The sequence below is a fragment of the Phyllobates terribilis genome, unplaced genomic scaffold, assembly GCF_046119375.1.
Source record: "Phyllobates terribilis strain yellow unplaced genomic scaffold, ASM4611937v1 Scaffold_4__5_contigs__length_816908805, whole genome shotgun sequence".
Classification (NCBI taxonomy): domain Eukaryota; kingdom Metazoa; phylum Chordata; class Amphibia; order Anura; family Dendrobatidae; genus Phyllobates; species Phyllobates terribilis.
Window position 1 is genome coordinate 69,082,111 of NW_027362764.1, and position 19,934 is coordinate 69,102,044.

General features: G+C 44.7%; 1 protein-coding gene across 4 annotated transcripts in view; it reads left to right on the forward strand.

Moving 5' to 3' along the window:
* Window positions 1-19,934, forward strand: part of CACNB2 (calcium voltage-gated channel auxiliary subunit beta 2) — a 433,018-nt gene that overhangs the window by 288,675 nt on the left and 124,409 nt on the right. The window contains exon 1 of one of the 4 annotated variants that reach the window (XM_073677473.1): window positions 7,286-7,580. The exons of the other annotated variants lie outside the window; for them this stretch is intronic. Within the exon in view, the coding sequence (XP_073533574.1) occupies window positions 7,548-7,580 (33 nt within the window). The 5' untranslated portion in view covers window positions 7,286-7,547. Of the gene's footprint in view, window positions 1-7,285; window positions 7,581-19,934 lie in introns of those variants that run through there. 4 annotated transcript variants of the gene reach the window in all.

The following is a 19,934-nucleotide window of genomic DNA, read 5'->3' on the forward strand; positions in this document are numbered from 1 at the left end:
CTACCTGCGCATCCAGTTCTTTTACTTTCTTCCCCAATGCTTCAAAGTCCTTGCAGATTGTCGGTAGGTCCTTCTTTGCCATGTCATTGGTGCCAACATGTATCAGAAGAAATGGGTGGACATCCTTGGAACTGATGAGCTTCGGTATCCTATCGGTAACATCCTTGATCTTCGCCCCTGGGAGGCTGCATACTTCTCTTGCGGTTATGTCCGGTCTGCAGATAGCTGCTTCTGTTCCTCTCAGTAGTGAGTCTCCCACCACCACCACTCTTCTTCCCTTCTTGGCTGTCCTTTTTCTTGTCGCTTCTGTCTCAAATTGCATAAAAAATGCAGGTGAGAAATTGGAAATAATATCTTTAAAATATTTGGAATGCCAGATTAGCTGAAAATTATTTGTCTGCACGTGAAATCTAATGGCTGTAGCGGACGGCACGTCCGCTACAAATCTATATAGAGGAAATATAAGACATAAAGTAAAACCCAAATTACTTTTAATTTGACCATGATGCTGAGGTGAAGTGTGATCCTGCCGATATTAATGGAGCCCTTGAAGAAGACATTAGTGGAGACCCTGTGGATGTCTTGGATGTCCCTCAGCAACACCCTAAATATCCTACTATGCCAAAATATATATTTTTTGCAACTAGAGTGGATTATTCTAGGAACACCAGATTATGTAGTATAGGTCCAAAACCACAGAAGATAAAAAGAAGATCCTTGGCACAAGTTAAGAATAAGTAAATGGGCCCCGTGTAATTTTATAGATACTGTCAGGGAAATATTGAGGAATATTAAAAATATATTCTCTTGCTCCCCTTGTCATAGATATTTACCATTTCTCCCACACCTCTCTTCACCCCCTCCCTTATCCATCTTTTGAGAGCTGACAGTCCACAGACGACAATCTACAGTGTCTCCCAGCAAATTATCACCCACAGCCAAAATAGCTTACACAAACAAATGCCAGCCAAGAAGTGTTACAAGATGCGAGCATCTTGTCCCTGGCAGACACAGGGGGCAATTAGTGGCAGGATTGCAATAATTTGCATGTAACTGTTGAAGCTTGCTTCCCGAGCTTCAATAAGAAGTTTATAGACACGCCTACTCCGATACGGAATATGAAATATTGTAGGTTCCAGAACTCCGATAATAACGGGACCCATATTTTTTGGGGTAGGACCAGCTAGGGTATGATAGGGATATTTTTCTGTCACTGAAAAACCCTCTGGCAAGCTGTAGCGCAAAAGCACCAGAATGACGGGTTGCAAATACGTCATGCGTGGTCTCTAAATGAAAGTAAAATCATAACGGAAAAAATGGTGTCGTTTGCAAGCTTCTGCGATCCACGAGCAATAAGTTATTGCAGAAGTTAGCGTTTTTAATAAAAATGTACAGGCTGGAGACCAGCCCACATTATGTTACCACAAGGGGCATGTGGGCCAGTCTCCCCTTAGGTATAAGAGAACTCATGGAGAATAGAGGAGCACTCATTGCCAGGGGGGTATAAGGACTATAAGCAATGGGTCGCGTTTGATAACGCTCAAATCAAACTGAGGAGCCCCTCCTCCACCTATGCTGATTTGTCCCTGCGAACTGTATAGCTTAAGTTTCCTCTTTAATCCTGTTTATTTTATGTAACTGCTTATGTATTTTAATGTCTCCTTTGTAACATCCTTGTATATATTTTTCCTAAACACTGCCTCCCTTTTGGATTAAATATAAAATTTAATAGTTCTGTTTCTTTTGTCCTCTAATCGTTCACTCCCCCGAAGCCATATACGCTACCAAAACGCAGGCGTCCGCCTAGGCCTGTATTACATTTCAAAGACGGTGGTGGCAGAGAATAATATTAATAATTGGGCTATCGTGAAGCTGACAGTGACCGTACGGAGGGTGTAAACACATATTCCATGCATTGGAATCCAGAGGTGTGACGTCATACTCTCACTGGTCACTTACCGATGTCCAAGGAGTGAATAGTCTGGATCGTGTGCTCGCGATTCCGGACAAATCACTGACAGCGTGACGGCAACGGTGAGATATTGCGTGATCTCCCCGGTGTGGTCGCTGCGGAGTTCCTGGCAGATACTATATAGCACAGTAGAGATGAACGAATCGATTCAGCAATCATGTCATTATTCTGGAACCACAGGATGGGGGCCCTGCGAATCATCTCCTACCTACTAGCATCCCCAGTGCCTCTTCTGATTAGTCGGCCCGGCACAACGTTATGTGTGTGTGATACCAGAACGAGAACATCATGTCAGGCCTACAAATCAGAAGAGGAATTCTAACAGGTAGGAGGCAGATCACAGGGTTCCTATCTGGCAACAATGGATTACTGACGTGTCCGCTGGACCAAGGCGCTCCTAATTGATATCTGGTAGTTATTTACTAGACAGCTCCAGGTACTCTGACATATAGTAGGTATATTGCTACCTATAATATGATATTATCTGAAGCATACTGTTTGGCTCATCTGGTGAGGTGGTTCCTCAAAGTTCATTGTCCGGGTGGGCACATGGGCAATGGGCGTTGGTGCAGCAGGATTTGAAGCACACGGAAACAGATATCAGAGGTACGAGGGACCACAGAGAGACAGGAGTCTGGGAACAGATAACAAAGCTCTTGGAGATGGCAGACAGGTAGCAGAGGTCCTGGAGACTGCAGACAGGAATCAGAGGTCCTGAAGTCTGCAGACAGGTAGCAGAGATCCTGGAATCCACGGACAGGTAGCAGCAGTCATGGAGTCCACGGACTGGTAGCAGTGGTCCTGGAGTCCACGGACTGGTAGCAGTGGTCCTGGAGTCCACGGACTGGTAGCAGTGGTCCTGGAGTCCATGGACAGATAGCAGAGGTCCTGGAGACCACAGACAGGTAGCATAGGTCCTGGAGACCACAGACAGGTAGCAGAGATCCTGGAGACCGCAGACAGGTAGCAGAAGTCCTGAAGACCATAGACAAGTAGCAGAGGTCCTGGAGACCGCAGACAAGTGGCAGAGGTCCTAGAGATGGCAGACAGGAAGCAGAGGTCCTGGAGATTTCAAATCAGTAGGAGTACAGGAACAGGTACTGAGCATGTAGTGATGCACAGACAAATTAGGAGTATTAATACCAAGAAACAGGTGTGTGTCTTGGTGGGCCTTATATAGGCTTAGGTAGATTATCATATGGGAACACTCCGGGCTACTTGCAAAACCCGACATGGAGCACAAGAGAGTTTAGCAGACCAGAGTAAAGGGGACAGAGCTCTTACCTGGGACAGGTGTGTAGCACATACTCTTAGAATATAGGGTGTGAGTTTTCCCAGAAATAGTGCCACTTTTATACATAGTATAATATTGTAAAGGGGAGTCGGCTTTTCTAGCTTGAAACAATTGTTGATGTTCACCTGTCTGATCCTTTATTGTCTTAGAGATCAGTGGCAGCAGAAGTGTCCGGCAGGAGCTCATCACTTTTATCACTATTAAAAATAAAAATGCAAACTCGTGTGGTCTGAGCTTGTTGGTTTATGGGGGAAGTCAGAGGTGCATGCTGGCATAAGACGGAGACTTAATCCCTACATTAAAACCTCTTACAGAGCTGCCATTCAGAATTCCACACATTAACAGCAGATTGTTTTCTCATGAGGGCTTTCTTCATCTCTAAAATCTATAAAATTCCATACATTTTTTTACATAAGGATGAAAGGATAGAACATATGTGATGCAGTGCACTGTAGTGTAATGCACCGTATGAAATGTAGTTAGCTGGCCCTAAATTCAGCTGTACTCAGTTCTATCAGAGATAAATAGGACAGTTGGGTGGATGTGTGACATCACCTATATTCAAAGACAGCATTATGGCCCCTCGTTCTGGAGGTTCCAGCTCTGTGCCTTCCAGAGATCACACATTCATCATGAGGTCCACTATGGCTTATATGTATATCCTTGACTCTTACTACATAATCTATAGTCCAGCTCCGGTGTTTTTCTCATTATGCCACCCAGTGGGCCTCTTGGGTCAAGTGGAAAAATTAAAAATTGAATGATGTGCTTAAGAAATTTATTTTGTAATGTTCTTCTGTACAGTCGTGTAAAATGGTCAAGTTCTGGTTCCGTTGGAAAATTGTGTTTTTTTTTTTAAAAAAAAGTTTAATCAACCCCCCTAACATAAAGTAGTATGGAAGAGGAATGGGTGTCTAGTGCCACGCATTGGAGGTAGCAATCCTAGAAGTTAATATTGACTCTTTATTCATTTTCAAAAATATCACGTCCATGTGTAGCAAAGGCGAGAGAGCTTGTAAGAGAACTCCTACATGATGTTCCAAAGATGGAGAGAGGCTGCCATCTGCTGGCCAGACACAGTCAAGCGGAACCAAGATATGCAAGGGAAGTTGAAGGGAGAGCAGATTTAGACGCTGGACCCGATCAGGTGACTTCCAGGAAGGAGTTCCTGGAGATAAGAGGCCAGCGCGCCAAGCCTGAGGAGTTTTTGGCGCCAAGCAGCAGAGAGAAGGAGACGTGTTCTCTGCGTGCTGAGAAGCCCCGCGTGGCAGGCCTAAGCCAGAGGCCTGTGAGGTGCCACAGCCGGGCGCCGGTGGAAGAGCTCCAGATCCCTCACAGATGTGACCTGAGTGCTGTGCCTGCTGAGGAGACTCGGAGCCTGCTTGCGGTGCTGAGTGAGTTCGCGGAACCCGACGTTGCCCGCCGACAGACGAGGTCTGGACCCCCCTACCTAAGGCTTGAGAGATTGCCTCCAACAGCAAAGAAGAGAGGAGTTGAGAGACGGCTGTCCCAGGAAAGTCACGCCAGTGAAAGCAGAGGAGCTGCATACGTGAACAGGGCCGTCACTTCTACTGTTCACTCACGGTACCGGGGCCAATTGGGTTTAGGTACTCAGGTTGGGAGGGGAACGGTTGGGGTTAAAGAAGCTCAACGTGATCTAATTGAATTTGTCCGGAAAAGACTTTCGGTCTAGCGGGAATAACCGGTGACCCCCGCTAGGGCCATATGCAGAGTTAAAGAACTCACGTGGTGTCCCCCATGACTGAGGGCACCACATTACTTTGAGAGACTTCGTATTTTGCTAATATTTCAAATTACTGTTTATTACCCTTGTTGCAACCCCTTGTTCAGAATACCTGTTTTATATATATATATATATATATATATATATATATATATATATATATATATATATATATATATACTGTTTATATTAATCTCTGACTGTTCTCGCCTTGTGTCTCTGTGCGTTGCATTCCGGCTCCTGCATTACACATGTACCGTACGTCAGGTGCAGGTCTATGGAGGAATCTCAAGAGGTGAGCCCACTTCACACAGGGCAGGTGCCGGCTGTATTATACAGATAACAAAATGCATTAACAGCAGAGATTGAAGCTAATTCTGACCCTGCTATGTAATCATTTTAATTTCATTATCAATCTTTGACTGCCATTTAAATGCCGCAATTGCATAGTGCAATCTTTCCAGCTTCTTCGTGGCCACCATCTTGGTGTTCCCATGAAGTCCAGCCTGTGGTTCAGCTTCATAAAGGACCTTTTATTTCCCTATATGCAGAAGAAATCTAGGTTTTCCTGCACCCAGGACAAAAACTAAGTTTGGTGCCCGTCCTATACACAGCTTAAGTGGTTTGAGTAGTCGTCATGTGACCACTCTTATGCGATTAGCATATTTACAGCCACATGCTGACGAGCTGCTCTTTCTAATTTTCTCAATGTTTAGTGAAACTCGCTGAGTGAAGCTAGTTGGCAAATGACCGTAAGTATGAATATCACATATGAGTAGTTATGTGATGACTGCTGGAACTGGCAAGCCGAACCGAATCCTGACAGTATATTACACGCTGTTAAGATTTAGCATGTTACAGTAATGCTCTTAAGATAAATACAACCTAACTTGTCAGACAGCACAATACTTTTTTAACATAGCCATGTATCACATTATCGAACAAGTTATATATTGCTAGATTTGTACAGGATCAGAACCAAAACAGTCCATGAATACGTCACTGGAACCACCAACAGTACAAAAATTCATTCCACAAAACCACCATCAGTACAGAAATACATCACCAGAACCACCAACAGTACCGCATCACAGCCACCTTCAGTACAGTAATACATACCCAGAATCCCCATCAATACATAATTACATCACCATAACCAACATCTGTACATGAATACATCATCTGAACCTTCATTAGTTCATAAATGCATCACTCAAACCACCATTAGTACATGAATATATCACCAAGATTAGTACAGTGATCAGTTGTAATGTCAGTTCAGCCCCATATACAGTACAGTTGTATCTCATGAACCAATAACTCCCAGTATGTCTCCTCACACATTTCTACCTCATACTGACTTAGGATATAGAGCCAAGCCAAAACATTGGCTTCATACCCTAAATCTTGTGAAAGGCTCTTTAACTGGTCAATATTGTCTTCTAGTATTGCTGTCTTCAATAGTTATCAATAATGACTCTGTTCTTAGCATACAGTGGCTTGTTGCATACTTTTCTCGCAGTGAGGCTGTCATTACCCATAAGGCTATAAGTAGCGTGGAGTTCAAACATGAAACTCTCCTTCTTTGGGGAGTTAAGACGTGCACACAACATTTTTTTTTCAGGCGGATTTTGCCTTGAACCTGCCTGAAAAAGGGCGGCACAACCACTGCAAAACGTGAAAATAACGACATTGCTGTGCAAATGTTCTGTCTGTGTCACTTCTTTTAATCGGTTAATGCTTTTTCCAGAAGCAGCTTTGCATAGGAAGACCTCAGTATGTCCCCTGGTGTCTTAAAGCTGCCATGTGCACGTACCCTTAAGATATGAGCACACGGAGTTTATCAAGGAGTTTTTGGAGCAAAAACTGAGCGGAAAGTCTCCAAATCCTTAACCAAGTTTCAAAACACCTAAAAACGTTGAAGTTTCTGCTTATTGGACGCTGTTTTATGGCAGCCTGTAGCTTTAACTCCAACAACAAACTACAAACTGACTATATTTTTGGATGGCGTACAAGAATACTTATTTTCTTTGCAGTTTCCTGATATTGTCTGGTAAACACCCAATGCTTCATGTGAATGCGCCTTTACTGTAAATGAAGTGTCAGTATAGTTCTCAGTGAGTAACTGGAGTCTATCATCACCCTGGAAAAAAAAAGAAAAGTTCTAAGTAGTCTGTGAAAGTTCCAACAGTTCACAGGCAGCCAATGAACTCATCTCCCCTGCGCCATGTGACCATCTTCATTTACCAGATCCCTACATTATTTTCCTAAGTAAATCCTCCCATCCCTCAGTAACGGATATGTCCTTCCCAGGCAATGCTGCTCTGAGCCCACCGCAGCCTGTTGCACTGAGCTGACTGCAGCCTGACATTGCCATACATACATACATACATATATATATATATAACTAGTATTTATTTGGAGAGAGGTCTGAGCGTGGGAACGAGACGTCTCCAGCTGTAACACAACAAAAACTCTTTGTGTGTCTCCTGATGGAAGTGCAGGCTTCCTAGTTTATTTGCTGGGGGACTACAGCAATGTACCTCTATGGCAGCGAGGAATCTGATGAGGTAAGAGCATTCAGTGAGCGCCGCATAAAATATTTTTTTTTTCGATTTTATTTTTTAATGTGTATGCATGACTTGGCTTGCTGATGATACTCTTTACATTTTTCTTTAGCTATATATATATATTTTTTTCATTCTCTTTAAATTACTTTCTGGTTATGGTGATTCACGAATAGAATTCTGGCACTGCAGTAAAGACTGACACAGGCGGAAAGAGATGTAAATTTGCTTCACAATGGCATATATAAGTAAATATATATATTCTGTATGTCATTCAAAGCGGGTGACTAGTCCAATGGTCACTTTATTATTGGTATCCAAATCCTTTTAGTTAGCAGCACTAGTAATAACGTAAATTCATTGCAAATTATTTATATGCTCCTGCTGCTAAAATAAATCAGGTTACATTATATTGGGCATTATTTAATTTTATTTTTTTTTTTTTTTTAGAAAAACAACACTATTGTTGCAAAAGTTCACAAAGTTGCAAAATATTTGCACAAATGTTGCAATATTTTTTATTAAATCCGGCGTATTAACATGACAGATATACCCGATATTGCTCCAATTTAGCAATTTATTAATAAATAATGTCTTAAAGTTTAGTTTCTACACTCTCTAAACTCATCCCCCATATAAGAGGAAACCTTCAGCACCCTGGAGTATGTTGTCTGGTTCAATGATGTCATCAGTCTGAGCAGTGGAATTAGGGTGCTCCTCCTGGTCGCCCGCTGATCATATCCGTCAGCTGACCAAAATAGGAAGTTCCGACCCTAAGGGTGTATTCACACGTGTTTTCATGGCAAAAACACATGTACGAACATACCCATCATGTGAAACATATCTTATCTCCTTAAGAACGCAGACAATTTTTCTTTTTAGTTATTTCCTTTTTTTCTTCCCCTTCTTCCAACAGCCATCATTTTTTTAACGTAGACATCGCCATATGAGATCTTTTTTTTTTTTTTGCTGGACTATTTGTAGTTTTGTATGACACCATTCATTTTACTGTGTAATGTACTGAAAAAAGGGGAAAAAAATGCCAAGTGATGTGAAATGGTGAAAAAAAAATTGCAATTCCACCATTGTTTTTCTGGTTTCATTTTTTTGGCGTTGACCTTGGATTCTCCAGATCAGTACAATTATGGCGATGTTACAATTGTTCAGTTTTTTTTTATTCTTTTAGCGACTTGAAAAAAGTTTAACTTGATTTCCGCTTTTTTTTTTCTTTACAGCGTTTATCTTGTTTATATTTTTGTAGATCAGACGTTTATGCATGCGACAATGCCGAATATGTTTTTGGGTATTTTTTACATTTTTTTTGGAATTTCTGTATTTTTCACAAATGAAAAGACATGATTCAAATTCTTGTTTTTTATTGTTTTAAAATATTTAAAACTTTTTTTTATATATATACAGTATAGACCAAAAGTTTGGACACACCTTCTCATTTAAAGATTTTTCTGTATTTTCATGACTTTTAAAATTGTACATTCACACTGAAGGCATCAAAACTATGAATTAACACATGTGGAATTATATACTTAACAAAAAAGTGTGAAACAACTGAAAATATGTCTTATATTCTAGGTTCTTCCAAGTAGCCACCTTTTGCTTTGATGACTGCTTTGCACACTCTTGGCATTCTCTTGATGAGCTTCTAGAGGTAGTTACCGGAAATGGTTTTCACTTCACAGGTGTGCACTGTCAGGTTTAATAAGTGGGATTTCTTGTCTTATAAATGGGGTTGGGACCATCAGTTCTGTTGTGCAGAAGTCAGGTGGATGCACAGCTGATAGTCTTACTGAATAAACTGTTCGAATTTGAATTATGGCAAGAAAAAAGCAGCTAAGTAAAGAAAAACGAGTGGCCATCATTACTTTAAGAAATGAAGGTCAGTCAGTCCGAAAAATTGGGCAAACTTTGAAAGTGTCCCCAAGTGCAGTTGCAAAAACCATCAAACGCTACAAACAAATTGGCTTACATGAGGACCGCCCCAGGAAAGGAAGACCAAGAGTCACCTCTGCTTCTGAGGATAAGTTTATCTAAGTCACCAGCCTCAGAAATCGCAGGTTAACAGCAGCTCAGATTAGAAACCAGGTTAATGCCACACAGAGTTCTAGCAGCAGACACATCTCTACGACAACTGTTAAGAACAGACTTTGTGCAGCAGGCTTTCATGGTAAAATAGCTGCTAGGAAACCACTGCGAAGGACAGGCAACAAGCTGAATAGACTTGTTTGGGCTAAAGAACACAAGGAATGGACATTATACCAGTGGAAATCTGTGCTTTTGTCTGAATGAGTACAAATTTGAGCTCTTTGGTTGCAACCACCGTGTCTTTGTGCGACGCAGAAAAGGTGAACGGATGGACTCTACATTCCTGGTTCCCACCATGAAGCATGGATGAGGAGGTGTGATGGTGTGGGGATGCTTGGCTGGTGACACTGTTGGGGATTTATTCAAAATTGAAGGCATACTGAACCAGCATGGCTACCACAGCATCTTGCAGCGGCATGCTATTCAATCCGGTTTGCGTTTAGTTGGACCATCATTTATTTTTCAACAGGACAACGACCCCAAACACACCTCCAGGCTGTGTAAGGGCTATTTGACAAAGAAGGAGAGTGATGGGGTGCTACGCCAGATGACCTAGCCCCCACAGTCACCAGACCTGAACCCAATCGAGATGGTTTGGGGTGAGCTGGACCGCAGAGTGAAGGCAAAAGGGCCAACAAGTGCTAAGCATCTCTGGGAACTCCTTCAAGATTGTGGGAAGACCATTTCCGGTGACTACCTGTTGAAGCTCATCAAGAGAATGCCAAGAGTGTGCAAAGCAGTCATCAAAGCAAAAGGTGGCTACTTTGAAGAACCTAGAATATGAGACATATTTTCAGTTGTTTCACACTTTTTTGTTAAGTATATAATTCCACATGTGTTAATTCATAGTTTTGATGCCTTCAGTGTGAATGTACAATTTTCATAGTCATGAAAATACAGAAAAATCTTTAAATGAGAAGGTGTGTCCAAACTTTTGGTCTGTACTGTATATTCTGTATTTTTTTTGTCCCCCACATGAGATTTAAACCTGCGCTCATTTGATCAGTTGTAATATTTACTAATTTATTAGAGATGAGCGAATAAATTCGCAGGACTTCTCCAACAGCCGGGTGGGCATCTTGAGAGCCCTGTGCAGTACCTCCTTCTTGACATCTTTGGTTCCTCTTTTGTTTTGCCGGCCTGGCACGGCTTTGTGTGTGTGTCATGCGGCAACCATAATGTCATGCCAGGACGGCTAATCAAAAGAGGAGCCGCCGATGCCATCAGCTAGTAGTTGGTTCGTAGAGCCACTGTCCACAGGCCACAGAATATTGACCTGGCTACCGAAGCAAATCAATTCCCTCATCTCCACGATATACATCAATATCTTTAATAAAGCCCATCCGGAGGCTGGGATTTGCAGTAGTACCAAGATGGTGGTGACAACTGACAAGCCTTCAGCAGGCTCCTGGCTGTCTTGGCAAATCATTGGCACCTCACGATCACAATGCAAGGAGCTGATGGGTTCTCAAATAGTTGCAGCATGGGAATCACATGTCTGACGTTGGCGGGTGCTGGCTTTATAACACAACAGGACCTGTCCAGTGTGGAGCAGGCTCAGCTCCTGAGCCCGCTCCGTACACCCACACAGGCTCGGACTGGCCCACAGGGGAAAAGGAGAATAATCCAGTAGGCCGCCCCTGTGAAGAAGTGCTAATAAGCAGTGCTATTACACTTAATTCACAATTTTCAGAAACAGGTTTGATCTAATCACTCATTAAACAAACTAGCCAAATTAGTATTACATAAAAGTAAAAGTAAATTTATGTACTAGGGTCAGGTTATTTTTTGTGAACGGTGGGTCCCAAAGAATCAATGTTACTGGTGGGCCTTTGCCAATCCAGTCCGACACTGCACCCACACCCATTCCAGACGTAACACTTCTTCATGGAATGGGAAGAGGTTAATATATGAAGTTATGTTCAGGGAATTCCCTTTAAAATATGCTGGCTATAAAATGGGGACTCCTCTGGAATTCTCATTATTATCATTTATTAGGAATTGGTTCCCCATGCTTGATTGACAGTGCCCTATTTTCTTTTGTCTCTGCCTTCAAAGGTGACCACCATGCTGTAGTAGTAGCGTGCCGTATGTGGTCACCGTCCATGTTGCGGAATGTGAACCTTCTCATTACTTCCACAATATTGAATCATTCATTTTAATCCCTGCCAAGATGATTACAGCTCTGGCCGCAGACATGTCTTTTATATGTTCCCAGATGCTTTCTGCTGCTGACACTACTAATTTCTATTTATGGGTTCCTACCTCAAAATTACAGACCATTAGGTCCCTGCTAATATTTTTGGGACTATATTTCTTGAATTGTAAGGAATTTCAGAATTTTGCGGCCAGAAAGTTATACATGAGATGTTATAAATGAGTATAATGAGTATATGCTACTGATGTCAACAGGATCCATTTACAATTAAAGGGGTATTCTCAATATGTAGTAGGTGTAACAATAATATTATTAGCAAATACCTCCAACTTAGAAATGTAGTATAGTTCTTCTTATGCTCCATGTGCAGGGCATTAGTAGCTTAAATATCCATGGTTACGACCACTAACAACTAACTGCCACTATATGAGTGGTCGTAACCATGGATACCTAAGCTACTGCAATGCCCTACACATGGGGTAAGCAACATAGCGAATCAGAAGAACTATACTTCATTTCTAATTGGAGATATTTGCTAATATTATTATTATTACACCTACTACATATTGGGATAGGATCTTGGAGATGGGAATACCCCTTTAAGAGTTTTAAAGGGAACAGAAGTGAACAAAGATTAGATTTCAGCTTCATGTTATTTTCCTCATAAGCAGCGCCTGAATGATTAGCAACTGCTGATCTCCATCCGTTTATAGAAATATTGGGGAAGACCTATGAAATCTAAAATAAAAGCTGTCTTTGCTGCCTATAGAAACCAATCACTTTCATTTTTCAAGAGCAGAATATGAAATGGAAGCTGCTGTCTTTGGTTGCTATGGGCAAAAGATTTATTTTTTTTTCTTTTAGCTCCTAGCAACCAATCACAGCACAGCTTTCATTCTTCAAAAGCAGAAAATGAAATGAAAGCTGCTCTGTGATTGGTTGCTGTGAGCAACAGAGACAGTTTGGCTTTTAAGACCGTTACATTAATCTTCCTGAATATGTTTGTTGCCATGCCAATGGGGAAGCCGGCCAAATTACAGCTATCCTTATACTTATGGCCAGTTTATGGGCTGGTGCATGTGACCATATTATGGCTTTTAACAAGCTGTAATGGGTTGCCAATATAGTTCTTATGAGATTGTCACCTTGTCATACAGATTTGCCAGAGACGTAACTTGATGGTGGCAATTTTGTGATTTTATTTTTTTAGACCACCCCGATCCTACCATGCACCTCCCATTTATGGGTGTTTTTTGTTTAAATCCCATCCTTTGTCCCCAGTTTGCTGGGACTGCTTCCGAGAAATTGTTATAGTCCAGGCAAGTCCAGGACTGTATGCAAGCAGACAGAGACCCAAATAAGGACCCCTAAAGGGTTTTTCTGCCCCTTTTTTAACTTTACATGTGGTTTGACTATACAGATCCTCCGTCCCACCGGCTGTATCCCCCGCTTTGGCCACATGCCGATCATGCCAGAAGTGGAGATGGGGAGACTGGTGGGGGACATAACCAGTGGGGCGGAGGGAAAGGATGATAAGTATTTGCTATTTCTAACTTTAAATATAGCCTCAGTGTGGTAAAAAAAATAAGTAGCATATACTCATTTACTGTCCACCATCCCATGTTTCATGTCCTCCTCTGGTCTCCTCTTCTGCTCTTCACCATGATCGTCATGTGACTTTTGCAGCCAATCAGTGGCCTTAGTGGGGGGACAGACTAGTAGGATGGACAAATGGAATGGGGGATCCAAAGGTGATTATATGCTACTTCGTTTTTTATTACCACACTGGGGCAATATGCAAATTTAAATAATGGATCAGAAAACCCCTTTAAGGGTCCAAACTCCAATGAAAAATCTGCATAGTGGCCAACAGTCCTGGATTTATCAGGACCAAAACTATCACAAGGTTTTTCGAAACAGTCCTGGCAAACTCGGGGATACCACCAGCCAAAAAGGGCAGGGTTTACACAAAATCAACCCATAAATGGGAGGTCCTTGGTGGAATTGGTGCAATCCCAGGGTGGATGGGGGATTTGGCTAAAACCTTAAAAAATTGCCAAAATTAATACAGAGCCAAGATAGGGTGCCATAAAAAGGCAAAATAGTGTGCCATATGGAGGCAAGGAATGGTACCATACAAAGGCAACATAGGGTGCCATAGAGAGGCAACATAGGGTGCCATACGAAGGCAAGACAGAGTTCCATATGGAAGCAACATAGGGTGCCGTATGGAGGCAACATAGGGCAGCATATGAAGTGAATATAGGGTGCCATATGGAGGCAACATAGGGTGTCATCCAGAGATAGTATAGGGTTCCATGTAAATCAAACTGAACGGTGCCATGCAAAGTGTCTGGCTCTGTACCGACTCAATGAACATGGCTCTCTTGTGTGTATGAGGCCTAAAGTTGGATGACAACCCTTGTGTGACGGACATGATGCTGACCCGCTTCCTTGATACAGATTTAAGAAATTAATAGCATTTTTACCAACTTGACACAAGAAGACAACAAAAAGTAAATGTCTTCTTGAGATATTATAAAACTTTCTCTTGTTCTGGATACTTTAGAAGAGTGTTGATGTTGACCCCCATGTTGTCTGTCAGGCAGTGATTGCAGCGCTGATAAGTTTTGTTACTTGGGAGGAAGGAGATCAATAAGATTTGTTTTCCTGTAAGTGATCTTGAAGACGTCCTTGTTTAACCAGACATACATTAGACCTCAAACCCATATCCTGTACCATCGTCTAGTTCAATAAAACCTAAGACATTTAATAATGTGTGAGAATTAATACTATGGCCCCTAGTCATCATTTGTGGATTTTTTTATGTAATTATTTTGTCTCGTCTTTTTTTCATGTTGGTGGATTTTTTGCCGAATACATAAAAGTGGGTGCACAGTGTTTAATGAAATGGCAGAAATTTAAAAAAGTACTTTTTTTACTCCTTTTTAGAAGAAAAAGTCGCATTAGAATGTCATACATTCATCTTCTACTAACAAAACCCAAGATAAAAACATAAAAAGCAAATACCCTGTAGTAAATAAATAAACAGCCATAGTGCACGAAAATAACATAGGGTGCTTAGTTAACATAATTTTGACAAAAAAATGTAAAAGCCATCCCACCACGTCACAGTGACCCTATTCATTTCAGTATTTTGCATTCTATACAAATAAAGGAGTGGCCTGCCTTTTCTTTGAGCTGGACATTAAATTCATGTAGTTCCCCATGCCTGGTTGTCCATTATCCAGTCTCAGTCCTTTTCAGCCCTTATCCACATATACTTCACTTGACAAAGGGTAAGGTTTTAATATTAGAGATGAGGACCTTCCCGAATAAGGTCACCGTGACGTGGTGGGATTGCTTTTACATATTTTTTAATCAAAATTATGTTAGCTAAGCACCATATATTATTTTCACGCACTATTGCTGTTTATTTATTTACTGCAGGGGATTTGATTTTTATGTTTTTATCTTGGGTTTTGTCTGTTTAGTGGTCAGTGTGAAAATGTGTGTGCCTACATGCTGCATGCACACCAACTTATATTCCAGTTCAACTCTTCATGTGTTTTTTATTCATCTTCTACTGTGTAAAAGAAAAATTAGACATATTTTGGATTGCACTAGGATACTGGAGTACTGCTAATTTTATCTATTCACCAGTGTGTCCTAGTCTGCATACATTTCTACGTCTTGTTAAAATCAATAACCCTGATTTGACTGTCGCAAGAGATTTGGTCATGGTGTCTATATCTATATTATTATATACAGTTTCTAGGGCCTCATAGGGTATCTCAGGGAAAGCCACCGAGGAGCGGGGGTGCCATTGTCGACCTTATCTAGGGTGCCAACCTCCGCGGCTAGGCAGTATCAGAGTCTAGGGCATTACTGTTAGGGTGAATCAGAGCCTCCCTTTTTGTTACTTGGCTTTCTTCTTAGGGCAGTATTAGTTCAGCGCCCAATTTCCATGCACCCTTAATTCTGGGTTTTGCTTTTACATGTGCGCTACATTTATGTGTGTTAGTCTAGGGCTTTTAATAGATATTTAATAAATTTGTGTTTTTAAAGAGGGTTTTTTTATTTTTGTCCTGGAGTACAGATGTGTAAAATTGCTGAATGAGGCTAAAATATTGGTATATCCAAATATGTGACCTCCAAGAATTGTAGTTTTTATGCTCGTCTTGATCCATGGCACTGTGGAGTAAAATGTGCCATATCGAATCTTTCAGCTGCTGTGGACTAGATAAGATTTCTAATTTACGTCACTTTTGCGCTGTAAATTATGATGAATTTGTTGCTCTGTGCTTGGCCATGCTCACTCCCAATGAGCTGTGTCCACTTTTAAAAAAAAGTTGTCGGAGTTGCAGTAAAAATGGCAAACAATGCAAAGAAGAATCGTCCCCTATTAGAGTCAAAAGTTTGGATTCGGTTCCATTTCTTTGCATCGTGTACTTCTGCTACAATATTGTGAGTGCTACCACAATTTTAGATTTTGGAAATGTAAAAAGTTGCATTTCCAAAAATAAATCACAAAAATGCACCAGCCTCGTAGGGTTGTGTTCATACTCTGCACCTTGGGGTCATAGCAGGGAATAAGGTAGTATGAGGTGTCAGTGGGGTCCGCACACGTTGCTCTGCTTTGAGCTGGGTATTTTATTATAATGCTAAGGTAGCAAAACTTCATAAACTAACAAACCTGAAAAGGTTTAGCCTGGAATATCGTCGTTTTATATATATAACTTTTGCCACCACTGAGCCCCATATGTATACCGTGTAATGTAAACTCACTATATAAATGTGCAAGCGACGTTCGGTGTCTGTGTAGCGCCCCGAGGGTTCGGCCGCTACAGGGGTATTGCACCTCAGACCAGAGGTGTGATATTCCACTCCCAGGTAAGGATGGAGTATGGACCAGGGCTCAGTTAGCTGCATACAGCACACACACCCCATTTCCGAGGGACAGCTCAACGGTGCTCCCACTGGACAGAAGTGCAGGCACGACCGACTATGTCCCTGTCTGGAGTGGGGAGGGGGGTGGAACACCCAGTGCTGTAGGAGCAGATAGGGGTTGGTTCCTGAGCGTAGGAAGGAGCCCATTGGTTGCTGGTCACCTGGGCTCATGGTCAGAGGGAGGTATAAAAGGTGGGCACCATCTTAGTTCAGTTCAGTCTGTGAGGAGAGGAGAGCTGACAGGGAGCAGCAGCTCAGGCTGAGTGCTGCTCCAGAGGCAGGCCTAGAGAAGAGGCCGGAGCCTGAGAGGAGAAGGAGAAGTGGGCCTGGAGAAGAGGCCAAGGGAAGGAGGAGAAGACAGAACAGGAAAGAAGGAGAAGAGAGAGAGAAACAGAAGGGCTCAGGAACAAGAAAGTGGAAGGGACCCTAAGAACCCACGAGAATGCAGGGTGAAGGGTCAGGCAGATTAAGGGTACCGGATCCCAAGTTGGTGGAGGAGAAACTACCCTCAGCCAAAGACCGGTCATCGTGATCATCTATTGGTGCGACACCTCATCAAACCTGCTAGGAAGGCACCATATAGGACAGCGGAGGACGGGGCCCACGTTTAACCGCACGAGTCCGCGGCAGCTGGACAAAAGTGGGTCACTGGTGGGGCAGGCCAGAGAGAGTATTAAAGGGGGTCCTGTGCCATGCTCCTGAGCAACCTGGGAGTTGACCGAGCCCCTCACCTGGTGGACGCAGCACGGCTCGGGCGGTCACTGCCGACGGAAGTGACCCGGAACAAACGAACTGTGAGTAAAGACCCTGGACTGTAACTTGTTGTCCGTGTGCTCCTTCGCTCCTCCGGCACTACCGGTACTGGGACCTTCACCACCATCACTCCCATCATCCACTACACTGCCCTGGGGCCGCACTCTTCCCGTGGGGAGTCACACCATCCCAGCTGCATTCATCGTCAGCCCCAGCGGACTGCCTTGCAGCGGCGGTTCCTAATAACCGCAATCCACGGGTGGCGTAGTCGGACATTATCTGAAGCACGTAGCAGACTACCAATGGTCTGACCACCCTGAGCCGCGGGACCGGGCCGCCACTACTACTACCCCCATCGTTCCCCTATCGCCCGGATCCGCGTGCCCCACGGCCCAGGGGGCGAGTCAGCTTTGGCGTAGTCGGCAGGATTTCGTGCCCGCTAACCACGGGTACTGCGCGCCTGAAAAGAGACTGTTTCACTGTACTAAAGATGGCGCCCGCCCCAGAAGAACGAGCGCCATAATGTGCGCGCCAAAAGACCACAGGAGGCCGCCTCCCATCCTGGGCCGGGTCCCAGAATGGCGCCAAAGAGGGAGCCCGCCCCCAACAACCATGAGTACGGCTGTGGAAATGTCCGTCAACGTGGGGGGGCTGCCCCTGAGAGTGATTGTCAGCAGAATGCCCCAGGACCACCCCCCATGGGGGCGGAAAGAGAAGAAAACTGCGGGGCAGGGGGTGGTCTGGATCAGTCCAGACAAACCGCACCCGGGGATGGACGCCCTCAGCAGCACCAGCCTCCTGGCCCAAAGCCTGCTGCAGGCCGAACCGCTCTGCAGCCTAGCAGAAGTCCTAGCGCAGCTCCCCAGAGACCCGGAGCGTGCGCAAGCTGCACTGGAGGACCTGGAGCGGAGGATGGTCCGGGCGCAGCGAGATGCACTCACCGAGTGGAGAGAGGAACTGGCCCGGCAGGCCGAGACCCACCAGCGACAGGCCTCAGCCGCACCCCGGGGTTTGCCTGCCTCTGAGGACTGCGCAGGAGGAGAGAGGACCGGAGGCGACGCCGCGGAGGGAGCCACGAGGACTGAGGCAAGTGAAGGGGACGTCACCACCCCAAGCCCAGCACCCGCAGGCCTGCCCCAGCCTCCCGTCGCAGCACCAGAAGCCCCACTCACCGCACCTGTTGCCGCGCCGCCACTGCTCCCGGCTAGGCCTCAAGCGGCGAGCGCCGCGGCCACGCCCCGCCCAGCGCCACGCCCCTTGACCCCGGGCGCCGTAAAGCAGGAAGCATCATCGGCCCGGTCGCAAGGCCTGGATGACCCGGGCGCCATCGCTAAGCCTGCGCCCCTGTCCCGGATGGGACTGCCACCTAGCGCAGCCACAAGATCCCCGGCCTGGTCGCAAGGCCGAGTGCCCCCGGGCGCTGCTCCCAGATTAGGTCCCCCCACTATACCATCGCTGGGCGTGGACCTATTGGCACATCACACCGGTCCGGATGGACTGCCGCTGGAGTGGCCGGCTGAAGTGACCGGCAATCAGCCATGGAAGGCCCAGCCCCCGTGCGAGCCTCTGATACCGGCTCCTGAACCCGTCGAGGTCACCCTACCCCCACTGGAGGACATCCAATTTGCGTGGGACCCCACCAGCGAGAACTTGATGGGGTTCTCTCAAGAGACCCGGGCAGACGCGGTCCGTCGTCTGGAGGCCTGTCATCAGCAACTGGCGACCTTTGAGCGGGAGCGACGAGAGAGGCGCGTCAGAGAGGAACGGCTCCAAGCCGCTGAACAAAAGCGCAAGGCCCACCAAGACCCCCAAGCAGCCCGTGGTCCCCGAATCACCGGGACCATAGTCAAGTTCCACATGGAGAACGGCTGGGGCTTTATCAAGGGCCCAGAAACCGCAGGCGACGTCTTTGTGACCCGCAGGGACGTGGAGAGTCATCTACCTGAGGGACATCGTGGCCGTGACCTATACCCTGGTGATGTGGTCGCCTTTACCCGCCACGTAGGTGCAAAAGGACCATACGCCCTACATGTCCATCGGCTCACCGAGGAGGAGCTACAATACCGCGGCTATGAGGAGAGCCAAGAGGACCCGGACGGGTCTGAAGAACCATATGAGGAGGAAGAAGGAGCATATGGAGGACACCGCTACTAGTAAGTAGCAAAGTACCTGTGTACATAGTTACCCGTCAGGGTATCAGAACTGTTTTTGGGACTGTTCCCGCCTTGAAAGTGTGGTCCCCGTTGGGACAAATATTGAACTGTTACCTGTGTGCCCCTCATCCCCTACCAGGCTGAGGACTGTGAGCAGCCATTCCCTTCCCAAAACTGGCCGAGGACTGAGAGCGGTCAAATCCCTTGTATATAGTTGCGCTTCCTAAAGCGCCCCCTACTGGT